The 20,808-nt window shown below is 42.3% G+C and overlaps 1 protein-coding gene across 1 annotated transcript in view; it reads right to left on the bottom strand.

Annotated features, from left to right (window-relative positions):
- Positions 1-17,994, bottom strand: part of KCTD15 (potassium channel tetramerization domain containing 15) — a 36,493-nt gene extending 18,499 nt beyond the window's left edge. The window contains exons 1-2 of the mRNA XM_010190914.1: positions 17,977-17,994; positions 16,334-16,509 (exon numbers count right to left, since the gene is read on the bottom strand). Of these exons, the coding sequence (XP_010189216.1) occupies positions 16,334-16,509; positions 17,977-17,994 (194 nt within the window). The remainder of the gene's footprint in view (positions 1-16,333; positions 16,510-17,976) is intronic.
- Between the last annotated feature and the right edge of the window lie 2,814 nt (positions 17,995-20,808).

Genomic DNA, 20,808 nt, shown 5'->3' with positions numbered 1-20,808 from the left:
GGGAAAGAGCAGGGGAAAGCTGCTGGAGCAGCTGTGCTCTACCCAACGCTGGAGTGCCAGGAGCCGGCTCTCTGCTGGCACTGGTATGTCCCAGGCACAGCAGCATGGTCTGGGGTAGGCAATGGACAGTGATGCTGGATCTTTACAGTAGCGTTTTTCATATTTTCATTATTTTTATAGTAAAACTGATTGGGTTTGTGCACAAGTTCCCAGCAAATTGTCATGGAGAAGGCACCTATAGCTGTTTTTCCCAGGGAGGTATGTTAAAACACCCAAGCCATCTGAAAAGCAGGGAGGGCTGGCCAGAGGAGGACAGGGGTAACACAGCTGAACAGCAAACAGGTGTCTTCTGCATTCTGACGTGACAGTAGTTAAGAGGTAAAGATGTTAAAATGCTCTCTCATGCCCTGCACAGTGAGGTACGTGGCTAAAGGTTGCATCTGGCTGCAGTTGGTTTTCTGATCTGCCTGAATTTAAAACTTCAGTTATAATTAGCATGAAAGTCCATAAACAATGCTCTGTTGTATGGCTAGACCGTACCTTCCCACCCTGCTACCTGACTGCTGATTTTAAGCCCTTTTTCCATTATGGGAAAACAGCACTGGGGAGAGGCACCGTCTACAGCGCGGGTCTGCGCACATAGGACCTGGCTGTGGCATGCTGCAGACTACGGCTCTGCCACAGTTGCCATTCTCATCACAGATAACATCTTGACCACCTCAGATTGCTGCAGGCCTGCAGTTGGCTTGGAGAGTGCTTCAGCTGGGGAAGATTTTGGTTTAAGCATCTTCTATATCTTTTCTTTGTACAGCGATGGGGAAAAGTGTGTGAGTGGGAGAGTCTGAGTGGGGGTATCACTCAATATATATATGTGGGGGCATAACTGGGGCTATCAACTGCTGCTCTGCAAACTATGAAATCCAAGCCGCAATACGTGCTTTCAGATTGGTTCATGTGCCCGGAGACACAGAGCAGTGCCCAAAAGGCGGTTTCTGGGATAAGAAAGCCCTGGTCAGGTACCGACTTCCAGTCCCAAATGGAGTGCAGGCATCAAGCCTGCTGTGTTAGCAGGTCACCCCCCGACACACGCACAAGCTACCCTGGTCACTGAGTCCTTCTCCCACCGCTCCTACAAGACCAGCACCTGCGTTTCCTCAGGGCAGCCTCAGACGCCAGTGTCCTACAGACACTGCCTGGCCCCACAGAGGTACCACTCAGCTCTAGGCCTTCCAATCCTGATGGCACAAGTGAGTGACCACAGATATTCCAGTACAAAACTGACCTGTGAGAACCAAATGGAGATGCTAAAGCCTGCAAATCCCAAACCTCTCTCAGTTTGTAACAAGAAAAGAGCATCAAGTAGTACGGCCCGATCACAGCAGAGAGGTGGAGGAGGTAACTCACAAGGTAACAGGTTTACCCATCTCCAGTTCCTATAACCTTCTGTTCCTGCTTTCCAACGCTGGTCCTGGAATGACATGGGAGTTTTTTGAGCCATATGCTCACTCTGCAGTGCTTCTGAAGGATATTACACTCATTAACTATTAAGCACCTGAAAGAACTGCAGGATCTATTACCTAGATTTAATACTTCATATTTTGCTGTTCAGGCTAGAATATCTATTTTTGCAATAGATCAGAGCTAGTCTATATAGTATCAACATGTATTTTTAAAAGTCAATAATCCAGAAAGAACATTATCATCTACCATGCAGAATCATTCTTAGGAAGTTCTGGAAGGATTTTTTTTTTTCCTTCTTTTTACACCATCACTAAAAAGCAAAATTAGGTATGCAATGGATTTTGTAGTTAAAACAAAGGCATGGACAATTGTGTTTTCCGTTCTCGGTTACTATCAATTAAAGCCCTCTGAAGCAACAGGTTAATAAAATCCACTGAAGTGAAAATTACATATTATTTTTAAAAATACCACTAAGCATTCATGGTAAGGGTAAGAGATCCTACAGCTCTTTCTTTTCTGCCTGTTGCTAACAGCCTGTCTCCACACTTAAAGATACTTTGGCGGATGACTCCGATATATAATTTAATGGAAATATATATGTATGTATTTTTAGATTTTGATACATGACACTCATTTTTTAATTTGTAGAGACAGTGTTGCCTATACATAAATTAGCAGTTAAGACAGGAAGTTGGAAACACTGATCTCAGGTAGAGAAGCCAGTGTCTTTTCCTGCATTAAAAAATTCTCTTGGTAGTCAAGAGCAACCAACCTTGGTCCTGCATCAATGCTGCCAAGCATCTCATTGGGCTTGGGGGAAGAGGAGGAGGAGGAGGAGTGGTCACATAATTACAACGAGCAGAGCAGCAACTTCGGAATTTGAGGCTCCCATGAGCTTCCTTTTCAGGCTTTTCATTCCCACCAGGTTTACAAGGGCATTAACCCTAAGCCCTGCACCTCACTGGGACACTGAGATCAGGCCCATCAGCGCTGACCACCTATCCCAAATTTATCAGCTGTGTGCTTGTTCCCTTGAGCCCTGCTCATGTGGAGTAAGCAGCTCAGGAGCAAAACGCTGCTTAGCCATGAGTTACGGTGGCAGAATCCAGTCCTCTGTCAGGCTAATGATTTTATTTTGCTTTATTAAAGTAGTGATTGTATATTTTAGTGTGTTATTTTAACAGCTATAAAAAGACTTCACTAAACAAACAGTTTCTATTATGTTAATTGCTGTATTACGAATCCTTTCATTGCGTTTGGAGTATAACCACATTTATAGGCAGGATAAGCAGACACACGACAGAATGGCACTCATTCGCTACACACATCAGCATCCCACCACATTTATTTAAGTTGTCAGTCACAAAATGCATTTGCTGTGCTTAGCAAGAAAAAATGTAGCTTTCAAACACAGGTACAATTTGCATCCCTCCATTAAAAGTTCCCTATGTGCCACTGCCATGGCTTGTTCATCCTTGGTAACAGGAACAGTGACAAACAGCCTCCCATTATTTTTAGGATGCTTAACCATACTGTTTGCATTCATTTGGTCTGGCTGAACAGCTCTGCAGTAACCACGACCAGAAGAGAGGCCGTGGCCATGGCGGGTGTGCAGATGCAGGGCAGCCCAGCGCAAGCAGAGAAGCTGCAGTTACTGCAGTTCAGGATGGGCCAGTTCTGCCACCCCGTTCCTGACACGCAGTAACCCCCTGGGGAGAGTGAGGAGGGCAGAGTCTGGCTGACTTGCATATTTTTCATAAAAGTAACCAAATAATATTACAGTATAGTATGAAACCTCAAAACACAGAACTTATTAATGGTAGGAGCTAAATATTATCCCTTCAGTTAAATATGCTGAAGTCCAGGTAACTGCACAGAAGTTCATACGTAGTAGGTAGGTATTATCTATTTGGGAATTCCTCTCTTTATTTTAAATTGTGGACTTATATTTGATGCTAAAGAAGCACATGTTAGCTGGATTTCCAGTACTATCATTTTTTCCAGTATAAGGTTTGGATTACTTTTGCTCTTCTTGTGTCTTTTACTTCATTCTAACTGAACTTTTGTCTAAATAGTTGGTGAAGATTAAAAATATTAATACAAATTTATATTGCAAAAGTATCCTGTTTTTATTATGCCATTGTTGCTGCTGCTCTAATTTGAGCCCTGCAGGGCTCTTGGCCTTTCATGTTTTCTCAACAGAGAATTTACACTAAATTTTGGCCATGAAAATCAACGCAGGAACAAAAATTCTTTAATTTAAAACAAACTCCTAAACTACCATCTTAGTTTCCCAAAGCGTTCCCCAGTTTCTCAAAGGTCCCAATCCTGCAAGAACTGCATTTCGGTTCAAACTCTGTGGGAGTTGTGGGCACTCAACAGAATTAAGTTGTTACTACATGAGAAGATGCACAATTCAAATAAAACATTCCTGCCTATACAAGCCTTTTCTTGCTATTCCTTTAAACATCCCTTATTCCTCAATCCTGGTGCTATGAGGGCACCGATGAGAACAGGATTGCATCAAATGCCAGCTCTCTTGTCGCTCACTTGCTTCCTGTAACTTCAAGTGGAAGTTAACTCAGTATTTTCATTAAGATTTTTCAAATCTGAGTAGATCTGGACATTACTTCCATTACCATCATTCTTGTAAAACTGGGCATGCTGGGAGGCTGGAAAACATGCAGATACTAGTTATATTTTAATATAAATGGGCTAAATCCTTGCTTATTCAAGTCAAGAGCTAAATTCCCACTGGGACCCAGTGAAAGCAGGGAAAATCTCAAATGTAACTAATTTACCTTTCAGGGTGCAAGTCTGGCCCTCTACATCCTTTGCATGTGTGGGTACAGCGAAACCAGTGCATTTCAGACCACAGCAAGAGAAAGAGGGACAGATACCCAAGGGCTGCACAGCCTTTTATAAATTGTAAATGGTATCAGCTAAAACCTTCACTTCAGTACCTGCTGCTCGTGTAAACGGCTGGAATATCTAATCTGCTTGAGCCACAGTTCTTTACATCTGATCCCGGATGTACAAAAGCTGAGCAGCTTTCTCCTACAAATCTTTTATTTATTTCCAGGTCCACAGAAAAGAAGTTCCCAAACACAGAGTGCCTGGGTCTCTGCAGCCCTGCACTGTCCGGGATGAGCAGGGACAGCAGGCGACCCTTGGTGCCCACACCAGGACACACTTCACTGCCATGAGCAGGAACAGTCCTCTCTGGGCAGTGATAAATTCGCTTTCTGCTTAAAAGAAACTGCCCATTCTGCTTGAGGATTTGGTTAGTATGTTGATTTGCTAAACAGGTACAGCTCTTCTGTTGCCAAGAATGGTCATAAAGAGAAAAAGCACTTATGTTCTTCCTTTATTTGCTTTTCCTGCAGCCCATCCTTCTGTCTTCCAGTGATCAAACTACACCAATTTTTCCCAGTCCCAGAATGTAACACTGCTGCACTACTGTACACCTCCAGTACAGCTCACGCGACCGCTCGCTCTGGCACGAAGACCTTGTACCTGGTTATAATTCTCTACAAGCATGCATGTGATTGGGAAGTTGCATCCAGTTCTCTCTACCCATATTTTTGTTACCACACTTAAAATGATGAATGAATGATGCTCCTGTTTATTCTTACATGTGACTAAGCTGCACCTAGCATACTTTTCCTGGCTGTCCACTTAAAAGAAACTGAGCATCAAGAATGATTTGTTAAAAAGCTATTTTGAAGGGATAGCAACCACTAAAGTCCATATATCCACACCAAGTAGGAAGACGTGTAATAGTTTTTGCTGGTGAGCCCAAGTTGTTGGCAGATGAAAGGCAGAAGCGAAGAGGAATTTCCAGTGGGATTTTTGTTACTGCAGCCAGAGAGCAGAGAGAGCGAGCGAGCGCGATCCGGCACCATGTCCACTGGGAAGAACCTGGCTCCACGGTCATGTTCCCAAAAAAGGGGGAGACCCTGTCTAGGGGTTATAAAGTGGAAACCCACCGCTGGGAAGGAGACAGCAATACACCTGCTGCTACTTGTCCTACGGAATTAAGCTTGACAAAAACTTCAAAATAATAAGAAAACTGTTAACCGTTGGATTCTGACAAGATCCTAAAAGCTGAACCTGGCTTTTTTATGTGACTGCTAGAGATTCATTCTTAAATACAATACTATGGTCACGGGTTTGAGTCTGGTCCCAGTGAAGTCAAGGCCAAAATATCTTTGATTTAATTGAAAGCAGAAGCAGGCCTCTGCTTTAACCCTCGTGTCTGCAAACAGAATATAACTGGATGTGAACAGAAGAGGAAATACATTTGGAACTGGTTACAAATCCATGTGTGATTTTTCCCCCCCCTCTGTAAGATTAAAAAGTGGTCATTGAATTTTTTTCCTCATTCAACAGCAGTGTTAAAACACTACTGGCCCAAATTCAGACCCCATTCCCTCCCAGACAAGCCCAGCACAAACGGAGGACTCAGTTTCTCTGTTGTCATCTACTGGTTCCCGTGGAGCTCCACGAGCCAAATCCATCCATGAAAACGTATGTAAGTTTTGCAATGGCAGAATTTAGGCAGCATCTCCCAGAATACACACACCACATTCCCCAAATGCCAAAGCTGCAGCTTTTGGTGTAAATCATACTGGTACAACTTGTTGGCGTAACACAGTATGACACCAAAGAGGTTAAAAAGAGTCCCTGGTTTTCATTGTTCGCTTCTTCAAGAGAGAGAGATTTGCTGCTGCAAAAGCATCTACCAGATCTAAACGGATTACCTGCAGCACTGGTAGCATCTGCACTCCATTAGGAGAGAGGCGTAACAGGAGCCTGCCCTTTGGACTGGGATTTCTTCAGCGTTTCAGCTTTACGGCGCAAATCTCAGTTTCCAATGCTTGCCAACTGATCCCTTCTGAGTCTGACCGAGAGTAACGGTGCAAATGCTGCATAACAGCTTCCCAGCATCCACATGCAGGACTCCTTTCAGGCTTTGCTTTACGCGGCCCTCAGCAGATAAAAAAGCAGCAATTTTAGCCTTTGAACGCACACCATACCATAGCAGAGTGAAATCAACACAGCACAGGTGAACAGTGGAAACCTCTGCTCAGACTCTGTGTCCTGGCGCCCAGCTCTGACAGGCAGGCAGTCCTCATGGTGACTGCATCAATAAGGAATGCAATCGTGCACGCATGCGAAGCTAACAGCCATCCTGCCTGGCATAGTTTCAAGTGAAAAGCAAATCAGATAAAAAATGAAATTAACCCCCTCTAAAATGTTTACAGGCGTCATTTCTTTTTTAAGCATCAAAAGACTGAAGTACATGCTGATCACAGCAGGTGAGGTGAAGGAGTGGGCAGTCTAGTGGACAGAGCACAGAGATAGGAGTTAATAACTCTGGAGTTTAACTTCAGCTCTGCAGCTTCTCCCAGCTGGTGTTAACTGTATCAATGGAGTTGTACCAGGGATGAGAGTGATGGACAATACTTACCTGTTTCAGTTGCCAGATTATGTATTTAATGTCAGTACAGCACAAGGGACATACTCATCAATTTATTACATTTCACACAACAGAAACTTGGCAAAGTCAATGTGGTCAGCAACAGCACAGGGCATGACCTGCATCAGCTACAGACTGGCATCCTGCACACCATCTTGTTACTCTGTGCTCCAGAGATCTAGCTTCTCTTATGCTTTCACATATGAATCCTGTGTTTGCATGGCTGCATATTTCTTCTACTTAAATATGCACTTTGTTCTCAACAATTTTATTAACCCATGAGTAGATTAATTCTGATTTCAGTCATACAGTTACAAATTTGGAGTAACTCCTTCAAAACCAGCAGACACATCCGTTTAGGTATGCTGGCTGACCAGGAAAGGTACACGCACACACCCATAAGTGCACAATGCTTTTCTTTGTCTGCCTGTTGGTTTTATACCTTCAGATGTTCCTGAGAACAACTACTGTGGATGCCCAGGAGAGGCATCTTACTACAATGTTCAGGTTCTTGTAACCCCTCTCCACACATCACATCAGTATACATTGCTGGTATAACTCCACAGAGGTCAACAGGGTTACATTAGGGATTGTTTTGGACAGGTTTATTATTAGGGTAGTTTCTGAAAAGAATAAGGCTTATTTTGTTTCCACTAAAACTTATGGTAAAACTCTCATTGACTTTATGGGAAGAGAGATTTGGCCCATCGTACCAATATCCAAACCACCTCCATTTATTTCAGTGAAAGCAGGCAAGGAATTAATAAGGTCCAATGTATTTTTAAATCTTAAAATGATCACAAGCATGTAGGTCACAATATATACACACGACGACACCTACGACAACCACCAGTGGGATCATTAAAATAATTAAGTTAGGCCTAGAGACAAATTCATTTCATAACATGTTCCTTACAAAACAGATACCCCCCTTGCTTCATAATCTAGGGAGTCTGTTTTATAAACTTCCTAAGTAGTTCATGAAATATCCCCCTAAGCAGACCAGGTCTACTTGCCATTGCAGGGTCTTTATAAATCAAAAGACAAACACCAGTGACGTGTATTCAGAGACCAAATACGAAGAGGTAACACCTCATCTGCACAACTGGTACAGCGGTTAGCTGTGACCTCAGGACACGATTTCCAGTTCAAAGCTACCAAATCCGCATCTTTACATAATTCCTCCCCATGTGATGAGGAGCTGGATGCACAGCACATGAAGAAGCAGTCAATGAAGGAGATTCCCCTCTGCTGTAAGTGTAAAGCTGCTATACCTGTGAACCTGAGCACAGGTGCAGTACTTTACACCAGGCTCATTAGCAGGAAACGGCCTCCACTAGCAGCAGGTAAAAGGAGACAGGTTGCTTCTACAGCATCCTATGGGAGTGGTTTCTCAAAATAAGCTGCTAGCGCTTTTCATGCTACTGTCCTGAAAATGACTGCTGAAAAATGCTTGATACTGGCACCGAAGTGCCCTGTCAGGTAAGTGGTAACCAGAAGTGGAAATGAAAGAAAGAATAAAGTACTTGGCCAACCTCTGAAACTACAAAGTGCTAAAAAAACAAAAGAAAAAAAAAAAGTTGAATTTTTGGTTTCCTTGTCTGCTTGCTTCTCTTCGTGAGGTTTTAATAAACTAGACTAGTTTTCAACCTGTTGTAAACAGGAAAGGTGGGAATTACTAATGTGCCAAGTGTAACTCAGCTGTAGTAGTGTTATCATTGTAGAAGAAAGGGAAAAACAGAAACAGTCTTGCATGGAAGGTACTGGAGACACAGTTTGTTTATCTTCTAGACTCTTCTCGGCAGCCGTAAGTGACCACAGCCCCTCCTGACCACAGCCAGGCTGCACAAGCTGCCCGGAGATGCCTGTTCTTCCTTTAGACTAGCTGAGCCAAGTAAGCTAGTATCTAGATAGGTATGTAAAAATCTTCTCAAATTCGTGTTTTTTGAACAGCCTGTGCCAGGGCTAGCACCACAGCCATAATTTTATTTCTTTAAGTCAGATGAGTGTTGATTTGTTTGTATTTTCCTCTTTGTGACTAGCTTGGTCTGTCCCCTCCCAGGTGCCATAATACCCATTTATGCCTAGAACTCCACACAGCCCAGGCTGTAAATGTATACAGAAAAACAGTAATTTCCAAAGCAATGTAGTGACTAACTAGGGAGTATTTTCTTGTACACTTCATCAAATATTCCAAGCAAACACAAAAATATTTCATTCTTTGACAGGGCCCAATCTTGGCACCCAATTACAGTAAGATTTGTACTCCCAAAGGGTAAACTCTGCTTTCTTCTCCAGAGCCTGCAGGCAGTCCCCGGGCAGTGACTGCGCTGGGCAAGGCAGCGGTTATGAAGTCCAGTAAGGAGTAAACACCTTTATCACAGCAGACAGCTCAGCTCTGTTGTGGCTCCCTACATGCCAGTTAGCAAGAGATCCTGGAGAGGTGGACACAGACAGGCCTGATCAATCAGTTTTCATATAAATTCCTTCCCTCCCATCTCCTCAAGTCACTGGAGTGAAGGGCTGGGGTTACAGGGACTAATTTCCTTTACCACCAAAGCTATCGCTCTAGCTGTGCAACAACAGCCCTGGGTAACGCGGGGAAATCTGCTATCACGGTGTGCTTCCACGGGCTCTTGCCAGACCCTGAATCCAGGACTTTTTCTCATTAGCGAAAGCTAGAGACGGGGTATCTAACATCATTATTCCCAGCTGTAATTACAGCCCTGTTACAGATTATTTCTATTTTTCACAGAGGCCAAGCCATGTGTTCCTCCTCCGGCACAGGTCAAGCACAGCCCTGGGACTGCTGCACCTCCTGCTGCAGCAGCTCTGGCCAGTCTGTCTGGAAGAGGAAACAGCTCCTCATGCCCGCCCACCACACTCTGCCCCGCACACTGCCCAGAGCTGTGCTGGATGCGTCCTAGCAGCAGTGCATGTCTGCCCATAGGAACGAACACTTCACACCTTTCCCAGAGCTTTTCAAAGTACTGCATGCACTTGTGTGACCTCAGCCATGCAGCACACGTACAAAGCAGCAACTGGCTTTGCAGATGGGGAACGACGGGTTCATTTTACACTATCTGATTCAGCAGCCTGGCAATGAGAGTTCCTTCGCTTGCTCCAGCTCTCACTTCAGTAAGTGCAGGGTCCACAGGCAGACTGGGAGGAGACAGGCTGTTTTTAAAGGGTTTTTTTTTTCCCCTTAAGGGTTCTGCTGGTCAAAATTCCATTGGAAACTGAAGAAAGTTTTGCCCAGTGTCAAGAACCACATAAGAAAAACTCCAAAAATTTATCGCTGAAGTGCAGGTGTATGAAATAAAACAAAAAATTATTTTAATGTCCATGAAAATTCCTACGTTAATTCAGAAAAGGCAGTGCATATAACCAAAACCTGTTTTCAGCTCCTTTGCTTGTTTTCATCTGCAGCATACACCTGATTGCCTTAAACAACGGTGGAGCCCCAGGGAGCCCTGGCAGGCTCACCCCTCTCTGGAGAGCTGTCACGCTGGTGCAGTGTCGCTGCGTGTGTGCAGTGCTCACATACCACACCCATAACCTGCACCTCTGAGCATTTGGAACATGCAGGAAAAACACTTGCTCCTGCCTCTTCAGGTGTTCTGCTTTAAAGTCTATGTATGGTTTAAGTTCACAATACCTATTAAAATTAATGAGCTTTGCACTGCAGCTCACATGCAGGCGCATTTTGTAGTGCTTTGCCTGAATGTGGGCTGCTGGCTCCGACTCAGAAACTCTTTGCCTTTTGGGTAATACACAAGAGTTCATAGCCCCAGAGTGTCAGAGCCCGGCATCACCCCACAATCAGGGCACTCAACAACCGACCTCCGGGGGAAGAGCTCCACTTGACTGGTCCAGAGTACAGGCCTTGTTTAAGGACTGATTTACACCATAACTGTCAGCATGGGGTAAGTGACAATATTAGCTAATTGGACATTGTTTTCAGGCAGTAACATCAATAAATACACAGATTTGATGGGAAATTAGCAAATAAGTTATTTTAAGAGTGACATTGGATTGATCCTCCATGAGCAAGAAATGTGAGATGTTCTCAGGTACACTAAGTCTGCAGAATTATATATCCTGAACATAACTGAATTAAGAATTTCCCTGCTCCTTCCCAAGAAGTGCAGAGCAGGATCCAGTACTGTGCTCTTACTGTAAAGGATGAGGAGGATAATGTGTCTTGTAGATCTCAACAGCAGGTGTGTTTGAGCTTACAAAACTACTGTATCTGGCTATATGGGGTCAGCAATCACGTTCTGTCAGGGACAACAGAGGGGTCCTAAAACTTGGAGAAGAGCATTCCCCTGAACTCATCCACTCTGGTGTGGCTGCAAAAAAGTGGGAAGAAGCCGAAGATCCCAAGTGTCAGTGCTGAGCTCCAGCAACCAGAGAGACCGAGGTGCCTTGAAAACTCTACTATGTCTTGTGATGACTATAGTCATTAGTTTCTGAAACAGTTTATAAAGCCTGTGCTGGTTTCCTTTGGAGGACCGAACCTCCAGAAAAGGGGGTAGTAAAGTTCAGGTGCCCCAAAAGCTGAGATCAGGACATGCACTATGTTAGCAGTGGCTCAGTGTGCCTTGGGCCACTGGCCAAAAAGCTCCTTTTTCCTGAAGAGCAGACAGGTCCCGAACAGAGTGCACTACAAACTGTCAGGGGAATGCTCCCTGGGGTCTGTGCACCCACACCATTCCCACCTAGACATCAACACTTCAATTAAAATTATTCCTGCTTGCTTTTGTCACATGACTAACACCACGGAAAGCATGAGCGCTTATAAATACATTTTGAACAAAAGGACATACTTATCTTTAATAGAGGGTTATACAATAAATACTAATTAACCAAGAATGTAAGGTAAATACATTTACCGTTTATAGCAGAACAACTCACAAAGAGCACACAGCAATACTCCAAGTTAAAACCACTGTGAAAAGGACAGGCTTCTGATGAAAACTCTTGTTCTGCTTTCTAACAGAAATTCAAAGTGATAACAAAATCTCCAGTGAAATCAAGAAGCTGGGGCTCGCTGTGTATAGAGGGATTTGGAACTTCTACTGGTTTTCCACTTGAAGTCAATGAGATGTCTGCCACTCAGTTTGGTGGCAGTAAGACCGGAGGACCTGGCAATGTCTTTGGGAATTCCTGACTGCATGTTAGGAGCTTGGATCCTTGGTGTGGGTTTGTTTTTTAAATGTAAGAATTGTCTCACTCCCTTGCATAAATGCAATTTGCAAGTCACTTTATAGATGTGCTAGAGCTTTTGCAGCTTTTACAGTTGTCATAAAAATCCATATTCAAGCGTCAATGTGTGAAGGGGTTGCATTAGAGGTCCTCTGGGTGAAAACATGAATGGAAATTCTAGACAAAATTATCTCAAAAACGAATAATTTGTCTACTTAGCAATTTACTTTAGAAGTAAGATACTGATGATAAGAGTGACTAGACTGAATTCAACAGGTTTTACTTCCCTCTACCTGCAACTCACAACTACCAAAGTTGAGAGTTTTGGTGGGAGAACTTGCTGAAAATGAACTATTGAAATTGAGTCTCAGATCCAGGTAAGACAACATCAGCCTCTTTGTTACCTCCAAAGCTTGTTAACTTTAATGGCGATTTTGGGTATGCATGAAAAGCAGCCTCAAGTAGCTATAGAAAGAGGGATAAATAATATTATTTCTGAGGTAATTTCCATGACCACAATTATTATGCTGTTGTTGATTACAATTGCTTTTATATGTTTCTCATTTTCCTTGCCTTTCACCCTCTGAAAGGTCAGCTTGCTTTCTATTATGGTGTTTCATTCAAAAAGGCAAGTGGAAAGGTGTGTGAGAGCACTGCTAAGGTGAGCATGAGCAGTTTAGAAACCACCTTTGACAGTGGCTGTTTAACCCTCTTCTCCTTTGTCACACCAGTTGTGTGCTGCTCAGGTTTTCTCCTTTCTAGATGAGAGAACTTAGGTAGCCCATATCAATTTACTGAAAGGAGGGCATCTACCCCCTTTAAGGCCTAATCTGACACCCTTTACTTATGCAAATTTAATCAATGGACAAATGCTCCTCTCACAGCAGCTGTGCTAACACAAGCAACATCAAAGACTTTGTCAAAGTTGCTCTGAAACAACTCTGGGATCAGCAAAATGAAAGATTTGGCCTCCAACTTCTCATCACCAGCCATTCACTCATGTGAGTAGGACGTCCAGATTTGGGTCCTTTCTGTCCTTGAACTAAAGCCAACCACGTAACTTAGGTACAGCCGAGCAGAGCCAGCCGAATGGGCTGAGCACAGTCGATCCTAACAAATTACAATAAGAAATGTATCACACTGCCTGCTGTCAGCTGTAATTTATGTCATACCAGAGGGGTGACTGGAGAGCAGGTATAGGCAGGAACTGGTCATACCTATACTTGCTCCTGCTGGGCCTGATCTTGCAAGCTGCTTAGAGCTCTTCCCTCCCATTGAAGTCAATGTGAATTCAGTTTGTTCAGGACCTAACAGGATTGGGCCTCCTCAAAATACTAGGGAAGGCTAATAAACATGATGACTTTTTCTTTCTTCCCCTGTTTCCCATTAGCATGTGATGTCTTGTGTATGCATATCCTGATTGTATTTATACACATGCTTACAATCTATATGTGCCCTTAAACATACATATACAGGATACACCACAAGCTAAAAGCCTACTTATGATTTTGGAGCACAGAGAAAGAAATAGAGGTTGGAACACAAGTAAACAGGAAGTTTACTCCCACAGCTTTCAATTTTAGTGAGCACAAACTGTATTTTATATGACTGGAGCTAAGATTTAGCAAGGCATTTCAGTATACACTTACACCTTTTGCTGAAATACAATCTACAAATTTGTTTGATTTCTTAGATTTGAAGCTTTTAAGATCATGTTCAAACCAAGAGTTTAATATGCTGCCCAAAATAATCCAGAAATCTGCATGCAGATGAGTATGGCCGTGCCCCTATACGTGGCCATGCACGTTATCTCTAAGCATAAGCTAACAGTGCTCTGGCATTATTTCCCTATCTCTCACTCAGAAAAGCTACCTCCTTTCTCCAGCACCTGTAAGAGACCCAAGATTTCTCTCCACCCAAACCACTGCACACCCAGTCTGTGCCTTGTGGAAGATACACACAGGGATAGTGATGCACCGTCAGAAGCTCCAACTATCCCCACTGAAAAAACTGCAAGTTCTTTGCCTTAACCAGGAATGAGAGCAGTCCAGACTCAATGAGGGGTAACCAACCAAGACTACTACACAGCACTGCAGAAAACCAAACCAAACCTTTTCTTTTTTTAAAAGGAAAAAAATAATAAATGAAGGTGTACACCCTTCATCTAACTCCATAATATATGCAGCAAAATGTCCTACTTGGGATGCTGGTGACGGGTTATCTTTTGTTATAAAAATATACATCATTATTACTTAATCTTTGTGATTTATAGGTCTCAACCTGTAAGCTCTTACTCCAGTGAGAACTGAAGTTTGAGCAGCTGAAAAAGCATTCAAGCCTTATGAGACAACACAGCAACACAAACGAAAGACAGTACACACAAAAACCACCAGACAGCACATGAGCTCTGGTCAGCCGCAGTTTTGCACTTTTAGTTTAAACAAAGTACCAAATCTTAAGAAACACAATTTTGTTATTTAGCAAACACAAAAAAGTTTCTGTTAGAAATCACTACTAGATTACTAGATCACTACTCTGTTATCTTTAAATAAAATCTGTGAATTGATATGTATTCTCCTAAATCTTTCATAACTGATGTTTTTTTAAGTAAGTCTGATATGGGGCAGTTTTTAAAAACAGTGTCAGCAGTGATACTTTAAAATGTGGAAACAGATGTGCTGCTCCATTTCAACTGCTGAATCTTCTCTGTATTTCTTTTATACTATAAAACATTTGTCTGCTTCTGTTATAAATCTCTCCCCATCGAAGAGATTTCTTTTCTATGATTAAAGTAATACCACACAGACAACATTAAACAGACACTGACCAGAAAAATCATATTGGTTTGGCCTATCCATAAAATATAAGTATTTTAATAATTGTTTCTTTTCCATAGAGAATTTCAGCAGCTTCCTCTCCTTGGAATGAAATCACAGCCATATGCTTTATGACAACAGAGGCATTTCAAGGTGTCTCCATAAATGTCATTTATTGCTTGGGAACCTGCCAAATCTGTCCAAAAATCTCTAGTTCTTTTCAACGAAAAAAATCTTCAAATGAAACTCCAGCTTTACACTGATTGCCATAACAAAAAAATTAAACCTATCCCTTTATGGAAATACTGGCCATGCAGACAACAAAAACTCTGGCAACGAAACTTGCTGATCTGTGCTCTAGAATCAATAGTGCCTCCTTTAACCAGTCTGCTGGGCACCCTGACACTGCACACCCACAGCTCCTCCTGGTTATGTATGAGGCATTTATCCTTCTGAAAAATAAGCAGTCTGAATGACAAAAAGCTGAACTGTTTTAGTGATCATAACTGTAAATTAAAATTACATACATTTTAACCTGCTGCTCCAATGAATATGCTTTAACCCTTAAAACAGCAGTCCCTTCGTCGCTACTGTCACAGGCCTGATGCTGCCCAGGATCCCCCATCCTTCATGGTGCCTGCGGGGCTGGGAGCCAGGCAAATCATGAAGAGACTCTATGCCATATACACAAGTAGACTCTCATGCCACATCTAGTGATAATTTGACATCTCTGTAGTCCACTCTGTGATAATACTGGCCAGATCTAGATAAATCTTGTCAGATATGTCACTAACCTGTCCAGCTCAAATCAGCTACTGTAAGCATGCAAAGATTCACTCATTTCATTTCATCGGCAGCTGCAAGCAGACAGAACAGTTCAGCCGGCCACTGCCCAAGGGAAATGGCCACTGCCACTGAGGCACACAGCTATTGCTGAGCTGTGCTTAGGATTTTGGCTGGCCAACAGAAGCATCTATTAGTCCCAGTGTAACAGAGCTGTTCTGCTTTCTAAAAGGAAGAATAAAAGCAAAAAGGTTTTTTCCCCTAGATGTGAAGGAAAGAAGTTGCTTGGTACAGTTGGAAATAATCTAGGGCAGCACACCAACAGGTGCTTCAAACACATCGGCAGCACACAGAAAACGTTGAGAGAGAAAATGAATAGGGTCTCTAAATAATACATAAATTTTACAGGCTTTTTTCTGTAGAACCCCAGTGAAGTTACTGTATAAATCGGAAACTGAATTATTCATAACTGGTGAATATATAATAAATCATATTTTGCATTGAAATATTCCTCACAGGTACATGCGTCTTTCCATGCCACGAGCAGAAACGGGCAGTGAGCCTGAAAACGCCGAGGTCTTACCTGGAGTCTGGGTACTTTGTCAAGGTAGCCAGGCTGCTTGTGTACATGTGTCCTCCTACATCGATGTGCACAGGAGCGTTGGACTTGGTGAGCTGAGCTGGGAGAGGAATTCCTTGAGCCGCCAGAGGAGAAACCGGGGACCGTGTTAGAGACAGGCGGGACATGCTTCTTCCCTCCTGCAAAGGGAAGGCAAAAAAGAACAGTTTCTCTTAAATGTAGCAGTGTATTACCCTTCTCTCCAGCGTGATCACAGATCTAATCAGATCATTTTTGCATCTGCCTGATCACATATTCAGCTAACAAATTATTGCCACCACTGTAATTAAGTGTATTTGCATCATTTTCTTCAGAGTACCAGAGGGGAAGAGAAAGATGCTTATTAGCAATAAGAAATCAAGAAAAAAAATTTTCAAGGTGTCAGCCTCAAGGGGCATAAAACAAACTGCAAAATTCTAATTAAAGGTCGCGGGCTTATGTGTTAGATGTGAAATATCCCCTGACAAACGAATAACCAATTTGTGAATTGAGATTCGGGGGTTTTTGCAAGTTTGTCTCAGTAACGAGACACCTCTAAATCAGTGAATTCCTCAGTACCTAAGGCATATAGTTTATACATGTAGTAAATTTCATATCAAACTAAGATCAGTTTTCTTGTTTATTTTCAATAATTGTGAAATAAATTGATATTTTTCGGTTAAGCCTTAATATTAGATATAAAGAACTAATAAGCTTTCAAACTGAAGGCAATTAATACCTGGAAGCAATTAATACCTGGAAGCAGTGAAAACAGGAAGATACATAAACTGACCCATGCATTCATGACAAGACGCACTAGAAATTACTGTACAATCATCTGGCATATGAAATTACAAATTCAACAATCCACCTAATGTTTACTGCCCTAAAAATATTCGAAAGAAGTGAGATTTCCGAGTTGAGCCAAAAAATCTTCAGCTGATGTACAAAGCAAAAAATACTGAAATGACTTAAAAATATACAGGACGAACATAGCAAAAGAAAATTCCTCAATTCTCTTCTGTAAGAAAAGCACAGCTTATTCTGCGCGAAACGTGTGTCTCAAAGCTGATTTCAGTTAAATTGGTATAGACAGCGTACATGTCAAACGGAAAAAAAAACCTTTTGTGAAAGTTTAAGAAAACGTCCATCCATTCTCCCCCTTATGGGTAAAGCAACATACGCAAACCATTATAGTTGAAGACATTTCTGACTATAATCTAATTTTCTTGATATTTTGTTCTGCAAGTATGCTACCAAGCATCCAGGCTCTTCCTTACATCTGACAAGCACTTTACATGCAGCATTGCAAAGTGAATTCCCATTTCTCCCATATTACTTTGACGGTGTTTCTTAGAAATCTAAAGCTGGTCTCGCCTTTCTTTTAGCAGTATTTTGCAGAAAATGCCTGGCTATGCCACTCAATGAACATACAATTAGCAACATTCTCTGTAAAAAAAACAAAACCAAAACCAAACCACTAACTGAGCTATATAGAAATGGACTGAAAAAAATCTTAACACATCTGGACAGCTTCACAAAGTCATCACAACATCTCCATTTACTGTATTTCATCTCAGTTAGCTCCTAAGCATAGTTCCTGCATCTACAGCACAGAAATACATCACCCCATTATGAATCCACATCCTTTTCTCTTCGGAGGCTGGACGGACATCTGCACTGAACACGAAGCAAATACCAACTCTGTCCTAGGACTTCTGTGTCAGCCGATGCAAAATTGGGCATTAACATTTTTACTACAGCACCACCTTCAAGGAAAGTGACTGAATCCTTTCATGACTGGAGACGTTGCTTTCTTGTTTCCCACAAGAGCCTGTTGTGGGCAATCTTCAGTATATATGTCATAGAGCATAAATAAAAGAACTAACTTTTAAAAACAACTTAGTATGTAAGAACCTACAGTATTTTAGCGATGTGTTTACTAATCTGTGGGTGCCTCATCTGTCTGCCAACACAAAGGTTTTTCTCTTTTTTTCTTACCAAGGAGCACCATATACTCATGTTCACTCTCTACTTCACTTAAATGAAAGGGTCAGGAGATCCAGGCTGAATGTCAACCCTGTCTTTGTTCAGACCCCAACTATTACCACTAATGATAAAGGTACCGACCTCGCACGGCACAGGGCTGCCTTAGAAATAAATCTCACGCAGTTTCACAAAACAAGTGCCTAATTAGGGCTCATCTGCACTCCTTGTTACAATTTCCAAATGAAATCAAAGGACTTCCAGTCCTCTGTAAACGTGTCTTACATTTAACTATTTGTCTTGAAATACAGACTTCAATTTTAAAATATGCACAGATAGCTAAAGATCAAGTGATCTGAATCTATTTGTGCATATTTAAACACTGCTGCTATCTTAGGATTTTGTTTAATGTTAGTATACCAGTAAATTCCTTGATCTGTAAAGAGTCTGAGATTCTCAGTGAGGCCATACTCACACAGTAGATATTTAATTTATACTATTCACTGGAGGGACCTTTTGAACAATCCTCTGCTTTTGGCATCTCTCAGCTAGAGCATGTGTTGAAAAAACGCTTAATTATAGAAAATCACAGGAAAGCCAAAACAGTTCTCAAACTTTTATGGCTCTTCATACTTATCAAGGGTGCCACTGGCTTTTTGGGGGAGGGGAGGAGAAGTGGAATTCAAATGCGGGCTTTTCCCCTGGTTGGAGAGGATTCATATTAAAAAAAGGAATCCTACATTTTTACTGAAGTTGCGGATTTAAATAATCTTCATATGAGCAAATTATCAAGGGGCGTAATTGTTAAGCACTACATAAAGGGCACTGAAAACACTCCTATTGCTCAAAAAAACCAACCTCAAATCCCTATTTCTTAAGGTACCGTAACCCTATTTCTAATGACTTCTTCCTCTTCCTAATGTAAAACGCAGCTAAAATTCATCACACTGAGTAATGTACTTATTTTATGCACAAAGCAAAATCCTAAATGTATTTATCCAGTGAAAGTCTTTATGCACATATTTTCTAATACTGATGTGAAAATTAAAACCTTAAGGGTAAATATCGCAGAAACACTAACAAACTTCATTTATTAAACCATGTAAAATAATCCTTGCTCTTTAGTTGCCTACAACAGGATACAGCATCCCAACTAGTGGCACAGGCAATAACCCTGCTCTAATAAGTAACACAGGAACCTGCTGAAGGCAAAATCAATAGAGTCTGATTCCCAAATTATCTGAATATTTAGTTTTTCAAACATTACACACCAAGATCTTTCAGAGCCAGCTTATCTTTTTCTGCCTTTCTAAGCTAACTGCATAAGTACTGCTTGTAAAAACTATTTGCCCATGCAAAGTGAAATAATCACAATGCCATGCTCATTTACACACAAAATGATTTTGTGTCCCATTGTGCTCACAGTTGTTCAGCTCTCTAGGGGTGATTAAACTAGCTATGCTGCTACAGCTTGAGATGATTTCACTGAATCGTTTCTCCATGAAGTTGCTTCTTTGCTAAGCTGTTATTTTAACCATAAAAGGTAAACAGAAGGCAGTTGTAAGAGCTCCATTCAGCTCCGTGCCCAGGGCTATAACCCTAGGGCAGAGAATGCTGAAAGACTGCAGAATTTTCCAGGGTGTTGCCTTTCTTGCTCTAAAGCCTTCAGGAATACTGTTCATTTAATACACACTCTAGATGATACATTTCAGATCCTACTAAAAGAAAGACTTCAAAAGTGTAAGAACTTTTGGGCGGATGAAGCTTTCCCACCTCTGCACATAGCTCGGGGCCATGGTAACCAATACTGCTGTTGATGTTGGGAAAATACAGTAGAAATAAACTGCACAGAGCAGAGCAGACAGATAGGGACAAGGGAGGTGAAAGGTTGCAGGAAAGAAACAGGCATCAGTCTGCAAGGGATAACGAGAAAAAAGGGGAAAAGAATGAAAAAGGAGGCAGCTCTGAAGGAAGGACAAAGTTAAATCAAGGAGCAGGCACTTAAAAGACTACAGATGGGAAGCAAGGCTAATTAAGGATGTAAAAGCGCTTTGTTTCTAAAGTTTATTGTTGCCAGGATAAAAATTAATTGAAACTAATGCTGTTATTCACTCGTGCAGTTTAATTCCTTCATGCACATTTAAGACGTGAAATGAGAACGCCAGGTTTAAGGACCTGCCGTGAAGCAGCCCAGCTCTCCCGGGGAGGCGGAGGGAGGGCACCTCAGGGCCGCGGCCCGGCCGACGGGGGTCCGCCGGCTGCAGGACCCTCAGCCCGGCTGCGGGACCCCCCAGCCAGGCTGCAACCAGAGCAGCCCCCGCAGCTGCTCGCCTACTTGGGTCCTCGGGGGAGCTCTTCTGCCCTCCCCAGAGACCTTAATTTCGTTACCAGCCGATCCACAGGAGCACCCGGGCTAAAACCACTCAGGGCACCCCCCGACGGCCCCAACCTCATTCCCCCGGGGTAGTGACCGG

This window comes from Mesitornis unicolor, unplaced genomic scaffold (assembly GCF_000695765.1).
Source record: "Mesitornis unicolor isolate BGI_N332 unplaced genomic scaffold, ASM69576v1 scaffold14478, whole genome shotgun sequence".
NCBI classification, from domain to species: domain Eukaryota; kingdom Metazoa; phylum Chordata; class Aves; order Mesitornithiformes; family Mesitornithidae; genus Mesitornis; species Mesitornis unicolor.
This window is presented reverse-complemented; position numbering and strand designations above follow the sequence as displayed.